This window comes from Rhinolophus sinicus, linkage group LG03, assembly GCF_036562045.2.
Source record: "Rhinolophus sinicus isolate RSC01 linkage group LG03, ASM3656204v1, whole genome shotgun sequence".
NCBI classification, from domain to species: Eukaryota; Metazoa; Chordata; class Mammalia; order Chiroptera; family Rhinolophidae; genus Rhinolophus; species Rhinolophus sinicus.
Genome location: NC_133753.1, coordinates 124,574,923 through 124,595,760, shown reverse-complemented (window position 1 = coordinate 124,595,760; position 20,838 = coordinate 124,574,923). Strand labels below are relative to the sequence as shown.

At 37.4% G+C, this 20,838-nt stretch overlaps 1 protein-coding gene and 1 pseudogene across 2 annotated transcripts in view; both read left to right on the top strand.

Moving 5' to 3' along the window:
- Positions 1 to 20,838, top strand: part of CAMK4 (calcium/calmodulin dependent protein kinase IV) — a 209,324-nt gene that overhangs the window by 158,265 nt on the left and 30,221 nt on the right. For both annotated transcript variants that reach the window (XM_074328611.1, XM_074328610.1), the window contains 2 exons: positions 17,831 to 17,921; positions 20,025 to 20,099. In XM_074328611.1, the coding sequence (XP_074184712.1) occupies positions 17,831 to 17,921; positions 20,025 to 20,099 (166 nt within the window). The remainder of the gene's footprint in view (positions 1 to 17,830; positions 17,922 to 20,024; positions 20,100 to 20,838) is intronic.
- On the top strand, positions 9,221 to 16,496 carry LOC141570461 (large ribosomal subunit protein eL29 pseudogene; annotated as a pseudogene).

The window sequence follows — 20,838 nt, the reverse complement described above, 5'->3', positions numbered from 1 at the left end:
TTTGAAAGTAGAATATAAAGTACCAGAGGTCTTGGACCTCATTGTACTATGTCTAGTATCCAGACTGTTTCCTGATACACATTGGACATTTCAAAAATATTTGTTGGATGACTCAACTGACCAACTATTGTTCATTGCATCATCCATCTCTTCATTAATGCATTCTCATTCATTTACCACCTAACCAAAAAAAATGACAAATATTTTATTGAGCATATATTTAGTCCCTACCACTATGGAGTCACTAAGAAACATATGGCATTTGTGTGCCAGGAGTTCATATTTGTGTTCTTTAGTCCACCATTTGCTAACTGCAAAATACCCAGCATATTAGTTTTGTATTCCTGCCTAACCAATTTACCATAAATTTAGCAGCTTAAAACAACTCATTATCTCACAGATCTGTAGGTCTCAAGTCCAGTGGGTTCTAACAGGGCTCTCTGCTTAGAATCTCGCAAGGTAGAAACCAAGGTGGTGGTCAGCTGGGCTCTTTACTGGAGTCTCTAGGAAAGAATGCACTTCCAAGTTTGTTCAGGTTGTTGGCCAAAGTCACTTCCATGTGGTTGTATGACTGAGGTCCCTGTGTCTTCACTGCTTGTCAGCCAGGGGATGCTCTCAGCTCCTGAAGACTGCCTGCATTCTTTGGCACATACCTCCCTCTGTGTCAAACCCAGCTATAGTGCTTCAAATTCCTGACTTTGTCTGATGTCAGCAGAGAAACTCTCGGTTTTTCAATTTGATTAAGCCTACCTGAATAATCTCCCTTTGTTATTTAAGTTAGTATAGTCATAGGAATGCTACCTCATCATATTAATAGATTCCACCCACACTCAAAGGGGGAGGGCATTTAATATAAGGGCAAATTTCATAGAGGGGTCATTTTTAGACCCCTGTCTATTATACCCAGACCAACTACTCTTAATAATCAGGGTGTGATACAACAGTTTTCTAAAAAATGATAATAATTTTATCTAATCAACCCAAAACATGGTTTCATGGGAAAATAAATTGGAGACCAAAGGTTGACCCAGACACAAGGATGAACTTGAATGTCATTAGTTTTCAGGACTGTCAGAGACTCTGACAAATGTTTAGTTTGTTTGTTTTTAAAGATGTAGAAGTTATTCTGTGTTCTCGTGCTCTTCCTTCTTTTGTACTGTTTTTTTCTCTTTTTTCAAAATGTATGTTAGGAAATCAATTCTAAATCAATCAACTTTAGAGCATTAAGCACAACAAGTATTTTCAAAGGTTTTCAAAACTATTTGCCATATCTTAGAAAACAAACTCAAACACAGATCAGTGATCAAAAAGAAGAAATGATGGCTGTGACTGAGGTTGTGTGTGTCCTCTTGGCACATAAAAATATAAATATGCAATATACTTACGCACGTTTGTTTTTTTCATATTGCTCTTTGACTTATTTTTTTTCTTTTAACAATATGGCTTGGTAATCTTTCCGTTTATGTATTATTTTTCTATTGTTGCATAACACAAATTACCACAAACATAAAAGCTTAAAACAACACCCATTTATTAGCTCACAGTTCTGTAGGTCAGAAGTTTGGCATGGCATGACTAGTCTCACAATTTCGAAGCCAAGGTATCAGCAGGGCTGCATTTCTTTCTGGAGGCTCTGGGGAAGAATCCGCTTCCAAGCTCATTCAGTTTGTTGGAAGAATTCACTTCCTCACAGCTGCCTCCTCACTTGTCCTCCTCCTTCAGTTCCTCTCTTGGCCTCCTCCATCTTCAAGCCTGCAATGGCACATCAAATCCATCTCATGTCTGAATCTCTTTGACTGACTCTCTGCCTTCTACTTTTAAAGCCTCATACAATGACACTGGGCCCACCTGGATAATCCAGGACAATCTCTATATTTTAAGGCCACAGTAATTAGTAACCCTAACTACATGTGCAAAGTCACTCTTGCCATGTTATATAGCATTTCCACAGTCTCAGGGATTGTCCAAACCATGGAACTGAAGTTGTTAAGACTCCCAATGTAGGCATGACAGCATCGCCAGGCATCTATACAAGTCTTCCTTACTGGCCTTTGGGATTCTGGATCTTTTAAGTTTCAATCTGTACAAAAATCTATTCATTTAATCAGTCTTGTAGGATATTGATGATTTTCTTCACTATCTCTTAAAATAAAGGCATATGAAACATTTGGTCTATTTTGGTTTCTATGACTTCCTGGCCCACTTTCTTAGAGAACTTCTGAACCCTAATCTAAGGTTCTACTCACTTCTTTATTCACCTGTGATAAATTCTGAATCTAACTGCTTATGTTTGTTTTTATTTTTATCTTTTCCTATTCTTGAGAGATACAAGAGTAGAATCTCAACAACTCTACTTTCTTCCCTGCACTCCCCTGGCATTCTCGACCACTGGTATGTAGCACTAACTACACTGTGTTATGGTTAGTTGTACTTGGGCCTGTCTCCTAAAGTAGACAGGTTATCTCTAGACTAAAAATAATGACTTATCATCTATATCTATCATCCTTTTCCTCTGCCCTCTACATACCATACACACACACACACACACACACACACACACACACACACACACACACTCCATATACCTTTCTGTATTAATAGTACATAACAGGCACAATGTATATTCATTGACTTAAATCCAATTATTTACAAATCTTGTTTAGGATCCCAGCATTTTACGTTCTAGAAATATTTTGGAGCTGGCTTTATATTCATTGTTTGTAAAAGACAATAGCACTTCAAATGCATTGAATAATTCAAGAAACTCTTAAATCACATTACTTTAAAAAACCACATTACTTTAAAAACTGATAGTGCTATTCCAACTTTATAGGAGAGCACTTTTCAAGGAGCATAATGATTTTAAAATCTAAATAAATATACATGGAATATTTCTCTATGTTTGGGAAAACATGTCTAATTGTGTAGAACTTGACATGATGATACATGCAGGCAAAAATCCACATTGAAAAACATAATTTCTGACATATGCACTTTGCATTCTAAGCTTGGTTTCTACTTCTCAAAATTTAACCTTGAATGACTTATACTTCTATGACTAATATGTTGAATGTACCATAGGTTCTGACCATCTGTGTGATTTATCCTTTGAAATGGTCCCTTGAGTGTTGGAACTGATCCAAATCCACAGCATCTAACTTCCAAATTGTCTTCCTAACTTTTGCCGGTGAAATTACTGTTATAGAAAGGTAGCCATACTCCCGGTTTATTGGCTCTGGAGCCTGCAGAATTCCAGAAATGCCATCTGATTGTTAGGTTCATATCACTGAGAAGGAGCCTCGTTACACACTGATTCACAACATTTATACCTTCTGTTTATGCACATAATGGGCCATTTAGTAAAGAGACTAAATGCTTATGCTCTATTCTGCTAGAAACCCAAAAGAAGACAGTCTTCAAAGGAATATATAATGGGACTAAATGTGACTAAAACTTAATAATAACTCAATGATAATAATAAAGCCAGCCATCACTCTCATGTGTTATTAAGTATTTACTATGAACCAACCTTTAGCTAAAAGCCTTATGTACATCATTTCACTTAACCTTCATACCTGTAGGACTGTGGGTCTCATTATATTCATTTCACAAATGAAGAAACTGAGACTCAGAAAAGTTAGATAACTTTTTCAATATCACACAGCTGGTTCATGGCAGAATCAGGATTAGAATGCAAAATAAAACATGACTGCAGAGTTTATGCTCTAAATCCCTCTGCTGTCTGCCTTCCTTTACCATACCTTGCTATAGACTGTGTTGGGTCCAAAGCCAGACACAGACAAGCAGACAGAGGCCTAATCACCAACCGCAGGAATTCAAGGGCTAACACTGAAATGAGACGAGTGAGACACATCCGTTTTAAAGATCACACAGCAGGAAAAATGTCACACCTATTTTTAAACACAGGTGCATTGCAGCAGGTGTGCCTGTTTATGTTTCCCTCTGCTTTTTTCCTCTTGGATTCAGTTCTTGAAAACTACTTAATTTGACATCATGAGAGAGAATCACTTTACATGCTATAATTTTAAAATCTGTCTAGAATAAATTAAGACTGAGCAAATGCATATTCTATTCTGTTTAGGGCAAGAGTAGGTGGGAATAATGATCGCTCCACAGGTGTAACTTCCAGGTACAGTCCGTTCTGTCACTTTGTCAATATCCAGAATGATGGTAGCATCAAAAGTTTAATATCCCTGGTGTGAGACGATAGTAAGAAATTGTGTAGACTTCTTTAAGTCTTTGTGGCCAAATTCTACTTCCATTCAATTATTGCATTTCTTCACAGATAGTTGCCCTTTTATGCCAGTTTTGTGGGGTGAAAAATATAGTGCAGCATTTAAGAGCTGATTATCCAGACTGGTCTTACCTTGCATGCTTGGTTCTGGAATCTGCTGATGACCAGGCTGACTTTTAAAACAAAACTACCTACTGGCTTATCCTGCTGGTTTGTAGAACATATCCTTTTTTTTTTTCTTCAAAGTCCAGCAACAGACAAAGAGACTAAGAACGCTCAGCTTTCTTCATTCATTTATCCAACTTTATTTTTATTTAAGATTTTATTGGGGAAGGGGAACAGGACTTTATTGGGGAACAGTGTGTACTTCCAGGACTTTTTCCAAGTCAAGTTGTTGTCCTTTCAGTCTTAGTTGTGGAGGGCGCAGCTCAGCTCCAGGTCCAGTTGCCGTTGCTAGTTGCAGGGGGCACAGCCCACCATCCCTTACAGGAGGCGTACCAGCAACCTTGTGGTTGAGAGGACGCGCTCCAACCAACTGAGCCATCCGGCAGCTCAGCGGCAGCTCAGCTCAAGGTGCCATGCTCAATCTTAGTTGCAGGGGGCAGAGCCCTCCATCCCTTGTGGGACTCGAGGAATTGAACTGGCAACCTTGTGGTTGAGAGCCCACTGCCCATGTGGGAATCGAACCGGCAGCCTTTGGAGTTAGGAGCATGGAGCTCTAACCACCTGAGCCACTGGGTTGGCCATGTCCAACTTTTTTTAGTTATCAAGAATGATGAGAAAGATAGGCTAAAAGGAATTAACATGGTTTGCTCCATGAAAGACAATGTTAAGAGAAGTATAATACAAGCCACAGACTGGAGAAAATATTTACAAAAGATGCATCTGGCAAAGGACTGTTACCCAAAATATGCAAAGACTCTTAAAACTCAACGATAAGAAACCATACAACCTGACTTAAAAATGGGCCAAAGACCTTAACAGGCACCTCATCAAAGAAGATGTGCAGATAACAAATAAGCATATGAAAAGATGCTCAACATCTTTTTGCAAATTACAAGAATGAGATACCACTGCATACCTATTAGAATGACCAAAACCCAGAGCAATGACAGCACCAAATACTGGTAAAGATGAGGAGCCATAAGAACTCCCATTCATCGCTGGTGGGAATGCACAATGGTACAGCCACTTTGGAAGACAGTTTAGCAATTTCTTACAAAATTAAACTTACTCTTAACCATACAATCCAGTAGTCGCACTCCTTAATATTTACTCAAAGAAGCTGAAAACTTACATCCACACAGAATCCGGCCCACGTATGTTGATAGCAGTTTTATTTATGATTGTCAAAACAGGGGAGCAACCAAGATAACCTTCAGTAGGTGAATGAATAAATAAATTGTGGCACTTCCAGACAATGGAATATTAATAAGCACTGAAAAGAAATGAGCTGTCAAGCCATGAACAGACATGGAGGAAATTTAAATGAATATTGCTAAATGAAAGAAACCAATCTGAAAAGGTTACATACTGTATCATTCTAGCTATCTCTGACATTCTGGAAATGGCAAAACTAGGGATACAGTAAAAAGATCCGTGGTTACCAGGGCTTGGGATGGAGCACAGAGGATTTTTAGGGCAGTGAAAATACTCTGTATGATACCATAATGATGGATACATGTCATTAAACATCTGCTCAAGCTCATGGAATGTACAACCAAGAGTGAACTATAAACTATGGACTTTGGGGGATTATGATGTGTCAAAGTAGGTTCATCAATTGTAACAAATGCACCACTATGGTGAGGGATGTTTACAGCAGAGGAAGCTATGCATGTGTAGGCGTAGGGAGTATATAGGAACTCTTGGTATTTCCCCCTCAACTTTGCTGTGAACCTAAACCTACTTTAAAAGACAAATTCTCTTTAAAAAATACTTTGAGTTTTCTTTTAAAAGATATATCTGAACTTTTCTGGCTTTATATGTTACATATTATTACTCTCATCAGATGATGCAATAGTGAAAAGAACTGACTCTGAGATCTCACATAAGCCACGTTATAACAAAACAATTCTGCAACATGTTTATGGTCAAATGAAAATTAAAATTCAATTGTGTAAATATTCATAGGACAAGACCGTGTGTTAAAGTGAACTTTTATATACCCCAAATTGAGAAAGCAGACTTCGCAGGTGGGCAATAACAACAGTTATCTTTCACATACTCATTATCCAGAAATTTCACTTTGAAAATGATGTTAAATTACTACACCTGGTAAAGAATACAAGATTCAGCAAATCTGATATCCAGTTATTGATTTGTAGCACAGATTGAAGCCAAATATCCAGCCAACCACCACAATGTCCTGGTTCCCAGATTGAGATTGTCTCATTTTAGGGACACAAGAGGGCATTAGTTAAGGGCTACAATGCAATTTTCAACATGTCAATATGTTTATGAAAATCACATATGTAGCTTTGAGAATGATGCAATAGTTAATGAAAATCCCAACCCTATTTGATTTGGCTTACATTGTCACGTTAGGGTGGTAATCCTGGTATTTTGCTATTGAGAAAGTCCTGGCTGGCAGCCAGAGAGAGTATAGACATTCTGTGGGCTACTGGGCTATGTGTTTCTGATTAATAAGGAGATGAGCTAGTTAATGATTACTTATTAAATGTTGTATTATAAATACACTTTCTAAATATGGCCTATACCGCATGAACACCAACAAAAGTGACCCTTGGAAGTAAAAATTGTAGTAACTATTAAATGATCCATTCATATTATGCGAAGTCAAACCAGGCAAAACTATTCCTTCTGCATCCCAGAAAGCAGGGTACTAGTAGCCCAAAGGAATTGGGCAAAAGCTCTGTACTTTTCCTTTAGTGGGAGAAAAAGCAGAATCAGTGGGTGACTCCAAATTCTCTCACTGGTGCTTTCTCTTATATTTCCTTTTTCTGAAGTGTGGTGTCTCCGATATCAGTTTTTCTCCTATATGGAAGAAGCCTGGCATTCTAGAGTTTCTGTCCAGAAATGATTTTTTGGCCTGATTACAGGATTGTCTTTCACTTTTAATATCAAACCTAGGAAAGTAAATTGCTGAGCAACTAAGGATTAAAACCTGAGATTGCTCAAATGTTGTGAAGAGCTTTGCGGATAGGATATGCTTTCTCTGATTTCCATAAACCTCTGCACTATTCCTCAGCCTAGTAGTTAAGATCACACACTCCAGGCCAGACTATGTGGATTCAAATTGCATCACTGCTACTAACTGTATGAACTTGAGCACATTATTTAATTTAGCTGTTCTTTATATGTAAAATGGAGGGAATAGAAATATATGTATATGTGTGTATATATATATATACACACACACACATATACATATACATATATATATACATATATATTTAATATAATACATATAGGATATAATAGGATTAATATATTTGGTAAATCCCTTAGAACAGTGCCTGTCATATAGAAAGTGCTATTTAAAAATTATTAAATAAAATTATTTAAATGTGAGTTTTGCGCGCTTCACTCTTAATGTTATCTGTTTGTCCTTTAGAGGCATTTGAGTTTGGGATTCCTATTCTTAATCTCTTGAAGTCTGATTCTAGGGTCCTTAGAGTAATCCTTCAGAGAGGGCTTAAAAAGTCTTTACCTGTAAAGCATTTATCTAAATTTATTATAATCTACAACCTTGTTTAATAGGGAAAATTGATACTCTAATACAGGAACTTGGTGTGTTTTTTTTTAAAGTATATATATATGAGTTGAGGCCACTTGAGGCTTAGAAGTAACATATCAAAGCCTTCAGGGTTTTGATAAAATTGTATTTTATTTTCTTTAAAAGAAATGTCAGATCATGATAGATCATTTGATCATTTTTAAGTATCAAGATATTTTATGATGATCATAGAGAATCTCTGAACAACTAACATATACAGGCAAAGTTGATTTATTTTATAATTTTCTGAAGCATTCCTCTGAAGTATTTAAATTACTAAATGAACTATTGCTGCTGGTATCTGAAAATTAGTAACCTTCAGTGTAATTACTCATATAAATTATTTAACTAGATTGCTTTAGTGATATATTTGTATAATAATTATACCTTTCATATATTTAGAATTTTTTTAATTTGATAGGTTTTCATTTTACTTTGATAAATCTTGAAACATTTATTCCATAAATTGTATAAACATTGTATAAATAGTAGAATATAATAAATGGGTACTTAATCTTTACTTGGGAGGAAATATGGCCTACAATGGTTAGATTTAAAAAATTATCAAGAGGATTATCTCCAAGTCTCTCTTTAACTTAGTTAATATGATTTTTATCTTTTACGTCTTTACAACTTTGGATCCATTTCATACCTTGCACTACTCTCAAGCACTCCAATGGGTCCACAAAAAGGGAAAAAAATATTTCTAACCAAAGAGCAAGTTGAAATTATTTTTTTCTTTACTATAGGAAACCTCAGAAACTTATAAATGAATACAGTACAAATTTTTATCAATATTGAATTAAGGGCAGGGTTTCTCCAGTTGTTCTTTCTTTCTTTCCTTAATAGCTTTAGCTGCATTTACTGGTACACCAGTAATAGTGATAGGTTCAAAATGGTCTCAAATACTGAAGATAATTCCAATTTTAGGTATCAAGTAAAATATTATCTAGAAAACATTGAAAATGTCTGGAGTAATGCTGGCAATATCTGCCTCTGATCAAGATGAAATAAAAGGGAACTAACTTACACTTTTCCCTGAAACAAACAAAAACCAGACAGAAATATGGAACATGGTTGTTAGACATTAGACATCAGGCGGCCCAGGATGGTGATCCCTGACAAAGGGAGCACAAGCAATAAGAACCCTACAATTGCCTGAAGATAGTTTCAAGGCTGCCATATAGGGAGGGAGAAGCCAAGAGGAGCCCAGCAGTCTCCCTGAGATGAGGAGAGAGAATAGAGAGTCGGAGAGGCCACGGTGGCCGGAGATCACAGAACAGCCTACCAGAGAGGAGAGAGCTGCACTGAGAGAGGTCTCTGGAAAGATGCAGATGCCTCCTCGCCCCAACTCTTCAGATGACCAGCACATGCATGTGAGTGGACTATCCAAGGTCAGGGAAAGAAGCATGGGTTAGAGGGAACAATGCTTGCAGCTCACATAAGGATGCGAAGAGTTTGTGTTTCCCATAGACAGAGCAGAAAAATTTAATGAAGTTTAAAAGCAAGCCTCAAAGGATCAAATTATTGTCCAAGTAGTGTGACTTAACTGCATTCAGAATAAAGCTACAGAAGATCACAAATACACCTGTATTTGCTTAGCACCCAACAAGATAAAATTCACATCTATCACCCAGTCAGAAAGTATGGGAAATGCATATAAAAAGCACATCCAGAGTGAGACTTGATGAAAACAGAAGAAAAACAAATCAATAGAAACAGACTTAAAGATGACACAAATTAAATAAATAGTATACAGAGACATTAAATCAGTTTTTATAAGTGTATTTCATATATTCAAGAAGGAGAAGAAAGATTGAGGATGTTGAATAGATTCGTGGCACAAATACAAAAACAAAAAGACTGAAATCAAACATCTAGAGATGAAAATAGCAGTATCTGAGATGAAAACTACACTAGATGGAATTGACAGCAGTTAGACATTTCAGAAATAAAAGAAAGTGAACTTGAAGACATAATATTAAAAATTATCCAAGGCGGAACACAGAGAAAAAAGAAAACAATGTGAACAGATAATCACAATATCATTGTATATGGATATATGATATATATTTTTACTTATATTATATATATATATGTATGTATAATTGGAGTCACTGAAGAATGATGGCAGATGGCATTATATTTGAAGCAATAATGTGGACAATTTTCCAAATTTGATGAAATTTATAAAGCCACAGATTCAAGAATCTTAACAAATCTCAAGCACAAGGGATATGAAGAAAATTTTACCAAGGCACATCATATTCGATTTTCTTAACTAAACATAAATAAAATAACATAAAAGCAGCCAGAGAAAAAAAGACACATTATATCAGAACGAAGATAAGGATGACATTAAATTTTTCATCAGAAATAACTCAAGTAAGAGACAGTGGGATAACATCATCAAAGTATTGTAAGAAAAACAATGGAACAATCTGATATTCTAAACTCAGTGAAAATAGCTTTCAAAAATAAAGGCAAAATAAAGACTTCCTTAGTCATACACTACCTAATAGAATTCATTACTAGCAGACCTGCAGTATTAGAGTAAATTTGGTTGCACACTGCAGAATGGAACTGAACAATTTATGTTGCATTTTGCTTCCCAGTCTGCTGTCCAAGGGCCACTATTGATACTGCCTTGAACAAAGAGCAGGATGAGTTGAGTTCACTAGGTTTTTTTGAGCACAGAGCCACACACGGTTATGAACTGGAATGCACATAGGACATCTATTCTAATATTGAAGCTATTAGGAGCTGGTTCCTGTCCTAGCTCAGGTAGTTCCACCATTTTATTTATTTGGTTATCTTGGCTCCATAAGTCTGGAGTCTTAGCTGGGAAGACTCAAAGGTTTGGGGGCTTGATGGCTAGAGGCAGAGGTCATTTAGACGCATCTTCATTCACATGTCTGGCAATTGATGATGTGGGTCACATGGGACCTCAGCCGGGGCTGTCAATGGAACAACTATACTTGGCTTTTCCATGTTGCCCAATTTTCTTACAGTGTTACAGCCTTAGGATAGTCAAACTTTATATGGCATGTCAGGAAATCTAAAAATGGGTGCCTAGCAAACAAGGTACAAGCTGCATTGACTTATACTCTAACCTCAGAAGTCACCCACTATCACTTACACTGCATTCTATTGCTTACAGCAAGTCACAGACCAGATTCAAGGGGAACAGAATTAGGTTCCACTTCTAGATGGGGAGTGGCAAGATTCTGGAAGAGCATTTGGAATGAGTAATATTGTTGCAAGAATCTTTAGAAAACACAATTTGGCACATGAAAGATTATTATGATCCAGGAACCAAGTGAGAATGTGTGTGGCATGATTGAGGAACAGTAAGTAAGGCTATGTGGCTAGTACATGGTAGCATTGTCCCAGGATGATGAATAGCCAGAAATTGGGGACAAATTTTGAAGGACTTTTAATTTTCATACTGAAAATTTTTCTTTTTTTTTTAAATTAAAAAATTATTTAAAAATTGTTTTTAAAAAAATTTAATTTGTAGTCAATGAGTTACTCTTAAAGGTGAATTGTTTTTGTTTTTAAACTAGAGGATTGACATGATTTATCCTTCATTTTAGATAGATGACATAGGTATAGGGGTGTTTGGGAGACAAATGGCAGCAGTACCAGTTGAGGATATGAAGGACTGTACTAAAAGTGACAATGTGAATGAAAAGAGCTGAGCTGAGATGTATTTTGGTGGTAGAATCCTAGTGAGAGAAAAGGAGGCATCAAAAATGGCTCTGAAATAAATGAGAGTGCCTAAGAGGCCCCAGAACTTGGCTGCTTTGCCTAATGTGGATTCCTCCAGCCCTGGGATGACTTACAGATCAAGGCTCACCACAGATCTCACAGCCAGTCAATCCCAACCATGCCTGTTGATCTGTTCGTGGGAGCTAGTCAGCTACTGCTCTTCTCATATATTCTATTGACAATTCTGAAGGCATCGTAGTGTAGATATCGAGAGCAAAGACCAAGGTCATGGTAGGCCTCCAAAGCAGATAGGACATAAAAGCAGAGTTTTCATTATGAAGGTCTTACTTCAATTGATGCATATTGGTTCCTGAGGAGTAGAGAAGAGCAAATTCATGCAGTTTAATCGTTCTTCTCAACAGGAAAACTGTAGTCAGAACACTGTTTTCTTTTCGTTTAATGACTGGTTTTCCTTAGTCCTATTAGATTTTTAAAGAGATTCAAACTTCTTCCTACCAACTTCTGAGATGTTATCAATTAACCACACATAACCCATTGAACACAGCAAAGCTGTAATTAAACTAAATGACTATGCAAGTAGCTTTCATTACACAATGACACAGTTTTTGTCAGGACCATAGAAAGAGTTTAATTACATGTCTAGACACCCCCTGAATTCAGAGCTGCAGTATTATCTTTGCTTACAAGAGAGTTTGAGCTTTTGGTGATTGCATTTTTTTTTTTTTTTTGAAAGACCAAATGGTAAGATATATTTGGGTGTTTTTTTTCTATTTTTTTAAATTCCACATTCTATTTTAACACATATTTGATTTAAGAACTATTTATATATCTGTGGATAAAAATATTTTCCAAGGAAAATGTACAGATTTTCACTGTTTATCATATCTGATATACATTTCACTTCATCCAAAAACTTTCTCTACACCCCAAATATCTACTCTTAACTTATTAATATATAAAGCATGTACTATGGTCTAAAGCACAGCCATCTCTCATAATAATTCTTCCACCTTCCTCATCCTTATAAGAAGCTCATCTCTTTGCCTGAGGATAGGCTGCTTTCTACGTTCGTCCTCAGTCTTGCCCAATGAGCTTCTCCAGACAGAATGGAGTTCAGCTTCTTTGTAGACTCTATAGCTTCTGCTTGACCAGAAGGTCAAGATTCAGGAGCTTCCTTTGTTTCTTTTATGACCAATCTGCATTCTTCCTTCTCATTATAAAACTGTGTTTGCTCCTTCTTTCTCTGAAACTGTGGATCATTTTGGGGTCTTTTTCCAAGCTATGCCTCATCTCCAAATACCACCTCCATTGAATTGGTCAAATGGTTTCATAGCCTCCATTCCTAAAAATCTCATCTTTCTTTGAATCTGACCACATATGTTGGACACAAGAGAATGAAATTATCACACACTTATCCTCTCTAAACATTCTCAATAGCCCTTTGGGAAGTTGTCTCACAAACATGCCCTTGCTCTAATCTAATATAAAATGTACAAATACATTTTATATACTATTCATTTGTTGATAACATGTGCATTACTGTAGCTTTCTTTATATTTTTGTCAGCCTGAGGCTTGTCTGTTTAAATTGGGATACATTGCTTTTTTCTTTTTTTTTGCATAAGGTTTAATTTAAAAATGATAACCATTCACTCACTAATAATTACCATTGAGAGCAATGACAATGTTTCACTGAAATCTTAGTTGAGTGAATGTTTTTGGTTTTGAGTTGAATCTAAGGAAAACAGTACAGGTAAATGATATTTTCCACCAGTGCCACATAGACCAATCTTGGAAGTATGTATGTATAGAGTTTTCTGACAAACATAGACGGGAAAATGAATTTCAACCTGTTGAAAGTATCCATGTTCCCCCACTCTAACTTCGTACACCAGGAGACTTGTACCAAAACCAGAAACAAGAACTGGAGTCTGGCTGTCCTTCATGATCTCTCTTTCTATCAAGTACTCTAACCTGACACTCCAGATTTCCCTACAGAGCAGCCTCCATAATTATCCTGTTAGTGTCCTGCTCCCTTTCCCCATGACACTGCTACTCCAGCAAGCATTTTTGAGCAAAGCTTTGCTTTATCCAGACACTACTAAGCCACACCCAAAACCTAAAGCACTGGTGCACACATGGGATGCTTACTGCAGGGGCAGCAGGCCCAGTTGTCTGCAAGTTCATCACTGCAGTCCACAGGGCGTCTTCATTCGCAAACAGTGGGCTTTTGGCTTGCCCATTCTTCACTGATGTATCATTAGACATGGCCGAATCACTGCTCAGTTCCATTTTATTACACTGAAAAGTACAATTTGTGAATGTTTCAGACATGAAAGAAACTAAAGTGAAAACTAACAGATGAATTTTCAACTGTCATTCACTGAACTCCCCTGAGGCATGGGCTGTATTGCATATCCAGATTAACTTCAAAAGGTGTGAAAAAACTAAGTCAGCCCTAACTATCAACTTAATGCTACTACAGAAGTACAAAAAAGGAATTATGTAATTATCTAACATGTTATTTCAAAGATGAAACCATTTTGCCTTATTTTAAAGTTAAAATGCATCTATTGGGTTTTGATGCTGTAAACTCATTCATCTAACTGATACTCGGTGAGCATCTTTGAAGTGACTAAGTATTATTAAACAATAAGTATAATATGTTTCTCAAACACAGATGCTGAGCCTTATTACAGCTAAATGTATCAAAACAATGTTACTTTGGAACTATATAGCTACAATGTAAGCACAAAAATTTTACTTCTATTACAAATTAATAATAGCAAAGAATAAAAGATGCAGATCAGCACCAATAGGAATTTCAGTCTTTCAATAAGAAACTTGAGTTATTTATTAATCATTCAAAAGTATATATTGAGTGTGTACTTAATGCCAGACACTACAGAAAACTAGGAATCTGAAGACACAGATAAAAATGTCCTGTCTTCTTGGAGTTTTTAGTCTAGTGAGGGAGATATCCTGAACATAAAGCTTGCGAAGAAACAGACATGCTGTAAAGAAAAATAAGAGGAATCAATAAGAGCATATAAGAATGGGCACATATGTTAGTCTGGAAGGACAGGTGCAGCCTCCCTGAGGAACTGATTAATTATAGTTTCGTCCTGTGGATGGGGAAGGCTGGCCAGAAGGAAAAGGGTGAAAAAGCATTCCAGGAAGAGAGGGCAGCTGGACAAGAATGCTGAGCTGGGGAAAAGATTAGGGCCTTTGAGGAACTGAAAGAAAGTCTGTACCGGTAGAACAGAACCAGAGAGGGGGAAGTGGCAGGATATGAGGCTGGAGAGGGAGGCAGGAGCCAGATGACCAAGGCCTGGAAAGCCAGAATACAGTAATGGGAAGCCACTGAAGAGTTTCCCAAGAAAAAGAAATGGCCTGATTCTCTGTGCTGTTCTGTGGAAAACAGATTGGAGGGGGGCACACAGGAAATCAAAGAGAGTAGTTAATGAACTACTGTGGTGATCTAGCTACTATCATGGCGATGACAGGGAGAGAGGCAGGGCGTTTCAAGAGACATTTTGGAATTAGAATCGGATGAATTAAATGGAGGCAGTGAGGGAGAGGAGAGAATCAGTTTCTGACTGGAATGGCTGAGTTGACTGAGATAACCACCTTTAGAGGTGAGAAAAACTAGAAGAACTGGGCTGGGAGAAGGTCAAGCATTCAGCTTTGGACATGATGAACTTATGGGACCTATGAGACAGCCAGTTGGAAATGAGACATAGGCAGGTAGATAAATAGTCTGGGAGCTTAAGAAACAGGTTTGAAACAGGTTGTGTTTTTTTTTAGGATACTATCATGGAATGGTCTTTACAATCTTCAACTGCTAGCAATGTAATTAGCAAGTTTGTTTAGTTAATATGAGACCAGACATAGTTACCAACTAAATATTTTTATTCTTATTCAGGGCACAACATTTGTAGCAGATGGATGGTGTTCAAGATATGCAAATATGAAATGCCTGTCACTTATAAAAAATTTATTTAAAAAAATGCATCGCCTAAGTAATGTGTAATTTTTATAGTTAAATTCTATATAAGAAAAAGTTAAAATTAATTATAATCCCACCACACCATTTTTTACACACATGTATTTTTAGTGGGGCTATAAAAAGTAATTGAAGGGAAGGGAGTAGACAAACAGTCAAGAAGGGTTTACAGGAAAAGAGAAGGTTAAGAGCGCAACCTCAGTAGAGATCTAGAAGTAGAGTTTCTTTTTCGGTCCCAGGTGTTCCAGGAGCTACAGGCTTCGGTGCAGACAGGGCCAAGTCCAAGAACCACACCACGCACAATCAGTCCAGAAAATGGCATAGAAACGGCATCAAGAAACCCAGATCACAAAGACACGAATCTCTTAAGGGGTGGACCCCAAGTTCCTGAGTATCATGCGCTTTGATAAGAAGCACAACAAGAAGGGCCTGAAGAAATGCCAGGCAACATCGCCAAGGCCATGAGTGCAGGGGCTGAGGCCATCAAGGCCCTCCTAAAGCCCAAGGAGGTCAAGCCCAAGACCCCAAAGGGCAGCAGTCACAAATGCCATCCCCTTTCCCACATCGCCCACCCCAAGCTTGGGGAACATTCTCATTGCCAAGGATATCAGGCTCTGCTGGCCAAAGGCCAAGGTTCAAACCATGGCCCCAGCCTCGGTCGCAGCGCAGTGGCAGCTCCACCTCCAGCTCAGGCTCTGGTTCCCAAAGTCTCAAAGGCCCCCATGAAGGCTCCAGAGTAGAGGTCTGTCTGCCAGTGTGAGGAGGGAAGCGCTGGTGTGACCCCTGGGCTGCTGTCTGCACGAGGCTGGTCTCCTCCTGTGCTATTTGTACCAATAAACCTGAGGCAGGATCTGTTTAAAAAAAAAAAAAAAATAGAAAAAGAAAGGAAACAAGAGTCAGAAAAAAAAATGTGTTCAGTCATGTACTTAACTGTTTATTGAGCATGTACTGATTGCTAAGGGCTGTTTTAAATTCCAAAACAAGATTCACAGACTGCAGAATGTTTTATGTGACCTGTACAGGATTTAACATTTTTCAACTTTATTACCAATATTTAAAATTTGGAATATTTTAAATTCAAAAAAATCTGAATTTCTATCTTGCCTTGAAAAATCAGAAGAGCTAGGAACATAGGGCCTGCATTTCTGCCTGACAACAACTGGCTGAACCTGAGTGGCCTTCACTTCTTAAAGGGCCGTGCGCTCTCCAGGGACGGATGCAGTCCCTAGGACTTCCAGTGTCTCCCTTTTATTTTACACTCTGCCAACTTCCTACATTCTTTTAGGGTAACCTCATGCCCCTGGAGAGTTTGTGAGCCCTACTCAAGAGATACAAAATCAAATGCACTCGTGCTGCTGCCACTTATGCTCAGAGAGCAAGGGAAAGATGCTGAACTTTTTAAGCAGGGAGTGACTTTCACTTGACTAGATCTGCACTTTAAAAATGCAAGTGTGGAGTAAGGGCTGGAGAAGAGCTGATAGTTAAGCTAGTCATCAGAGTAATTAAGAGCAAAAACACCTATGTAGCCCGGCTGAAGGCAAGGGCAGTAGGTAGGGATGGAGGCTGAATACCTCAGACATTGAAGAGGGAGAACTCCACAGTCATGGGTTGGATGTATTCTCTATAACAGTCAATCACATTTAAACGTCTGTTCAAACAATAATTATGAAGTCTTTGCCATGGCTGTGAATTTCTAAGAGGACACATACAATTATGCTTTTCAGATAATAAATCAGACAAATTTCAATGCATAGCACCTTGACTTTGTTATAACCATAATTAGCCAAATTTGAGCTGATATGGTTAATATGTATGAAGAGAATTAGTATTCTCCGAGGGGTAAATATTTTATTTTTGGCAATTGGTTCTATATAATTTCAACTTCATTTCACTTTTAAGTAATTATATATAAGGTATCCTAGAATGATGTATAGTTTAAAACCTGTTTTCCTTTAGGGTGTTTATTTTTAAATCATTATATGTGTATGTTGTTGAATCACATAACTTAAAGATTATTATAATTCTGAAAATAGTAAATATAAATGTTGGAATCATGAATATAATTACATGAATGCTATTTCATTATATTCCCTGTTTAGTACCTACATGAAAATGGGATTGTCCACCGTGATCTCAAACCAGAGAATCTTCTCTATGCAACTCCAGCTCCTGACGCACCACTGAAAATTGGTGAGAACATTTCCTGATATCTTATGACCCCTTGTCCCAGAGCAGAAGAAATTTATTCTATGGAATTTTTAAATATGGCTCCATCCAGTTTCATCTCCGTTCAATGTCCTTGAATATTTGGTATATATAAAGGAGTAATGCATCGTTTTGGAAGTCCATGCTCTTTCCTGGAATATTAATCTGGAATTAGTGCCTAAAGTTGATGCTCTGTTGCTGGACGTCATAAGGGAATCACAGGTCTTGGAAATGACAGGGACTTCAGCAGGTGACCTTATATTTTGTACATAAGTTTATATAGAAGAAAATCACAGATAATGTTACACTTCTTTTTTGGTTATTAATTTTTATTCCACACATTAGATGGAGCTTATTTTTAGATAATCAAGAACTTTGACACAAAGTGTTTAGCACCTATCAGTGAATTTAGACTCTGAGTCACTTGTGTATATAAACAGAGATAAATTAAGATCGTATTTCCCAGAGCGTACTCCACAGAAAGCTGGTTCCTCAGCTGAATAGACAAGGGTGAATAATTCCTTTTGGAGGGAGATGGGAGTGATTTTTGGGGTGCTAAGGTTGGTCAAATAAATTAGACAATGCCAACTTAAAGTTAACCAAGATTTTTATTTCTGCAGGACTTCCCAGAACCTTAAAAATGCTAGTGCATAGACTGGCAGCTACTAGAGTGTACTGCAAGTCTTTTCCCAAACTTTATTTGACTCTGGAAACCTTGATTTTTTTTTTTCCCCCATTAAGCATTTTAAAGAACTACAAAGGTGAACTGTAGGAATTCTGATCTATCCAAAGAGATCTTTAAACCAGCATCGTAGAAGAAAGTATATTAAATATTACTTTGCATGTGCCTTCCAAAGCAAATCTTCATTTGCAAAAAAAAAAAAAAAAAATAGCAAAATTTGTTTGAGATGGATTCTGCTTTGTAGAATCTGTATTAAATCCTTTGATGGGCATTGCTCTCTTGGTGCTGTCCTTTACAATCTTAATCTGATGAGTTCAGTGCATTTATAAGTGTTAACACCTTTGAAAACTAAGTTATACATGTCGTGGAAGAGCTCAGATAACATAATGTGCTTTATGAATGCAAAAACCTACAGAAAAAATTACTGAAGTCCCGCAGGGCAGCCGGCTTGTTCTCATTATCACTCCTGAAAGGCGGTGGGCAGCAGGGAGGCTCCCATTTCTTTTGACACCACTTTCAAAGATTTTTATCCCTAAAGAAATGTCTTTAAATGGATGGCTAGTCACTGTGTCAGGCAGGAGAGCCTTTCTTTCCCAAGGACTTCCTGCTGCTTTCCCTGATAAGGAGCAGCACCTCCGGGAAATGTGGGTTTGTCTTTGAAGTTCAAAATGGCATGGATTCTGCACCTGCCTCTCTTGAAGACGGCCTTGAAAGGTTTCCTGATGTTTCCTGAGTGAGACAGCTGTAACCCAGCAAATAGACCCTAATGGCAGCAACTTTTGATAATGTTTTAGCTAGGTAATATTCTGAGGAATAAATAAAAACGATTTTTAATTTTAGAAAAAGTCATATACCTCACAGGAGAGTAAATTCGTATCCTCCAAGTATGCTCACGAATGACATTATTCATTTGAAATAGAAGAAACCTTTTGATGTTTGTGTTGTTCATTTCCTTGACATTTATGAAAGTCTCATTTTTTTATTTAGATGTATTCCAATGGATTAAAAGTTCTGAATTATATCACTAATTCTATATTGTACTTTGGAGTTACTGCTTCATAAATCTCAGATTTAATATTAGACAAAATATATCTATTGCAACTGTTAATTACTTCAAAAAGAAATAGCTTATTTGCTAAAAGCTGGGAATTATAAAGAAAAGTATAAAGTGTACTTGGGAGTCATATTTTTCTCTGGTTTAAGGCAAGACTTAAATTATTATTATTTTTTTTTCTAGTTTCCTCTCCCTGGCAACTGGTCCCTATCTATGTTCACACCACCATCAAATACAAAAACAAGCAAATAAATAAAGAAGTTAGTTTTATTTTGAATAACACGAGTATTCTGTCATTTTATAAAAGCTGAGAAAGACTTGCTTCATTAATTTTTTTTTCTTTTGTTGTTAGCTGATTTTGGACTCTCTAAAATTGTGGAACATCAAGTGCTCATGAAGACAGTGTGTGGAACCCCAGGGTATTGCGGTATGCGCTTTAGTACTGATATTTTACTTTTATTGTTATTTGAAATCTACCTTTATTTAATAATCTGTTTTTTTAAAAAAAACTCCTAATATCTCTATTTAAAACACTTACAATTGAAAGCGAGTCTCCACAAGGAAGGCATATATAAATGATACTCAGCCCACCTCTTGTTCTGTCTGCATGAGAGGTTCAATGATGTTGGTTTTAAGACACCCCTGTTAGAGCAGTAGAGGGTGAGGGGGACCCAGTGAGGAAGAACTGGGTGCTGTGCACTTGCCCTTGGGGCAGTAGCTACCCAGGGTAGAGGGCAGGGAAACAGCTTTGTTTGTGGTTGGAATTAAAGCCATGAGCCCTTTGTCACTTTCCTTATTTGCTTTTTGTTTGGGATGGTTTGTGAGGGTAGCATGTGTCATTCAGGTGGCATATGGGACACAGTGAGAATGGGGTAGTCCCTAGTTCTCATTGATGGCACGGGCCTAGCCTCACTAAGACAAGGGCTTCAGGTGGAGTTTCCCCACCAGATTTCCCCAGCCTCTGGAGAGGGACTGAGCAGCAATCCTCACATGTTCTTGCCCAGTCTCCCAGGCTGGGCTGAAGGCACCCCGTGTACAGTCCACAATTGAGAGGCAACAAGAGCTTTTGCTCCATGCCAGTATGACACTTGCCCTTTTTTCTTGATGGCTGAATTAGTCTGGCAACAACTTAAAAGCCAATAAACCTTGCAAAAATTTTCAAGAAT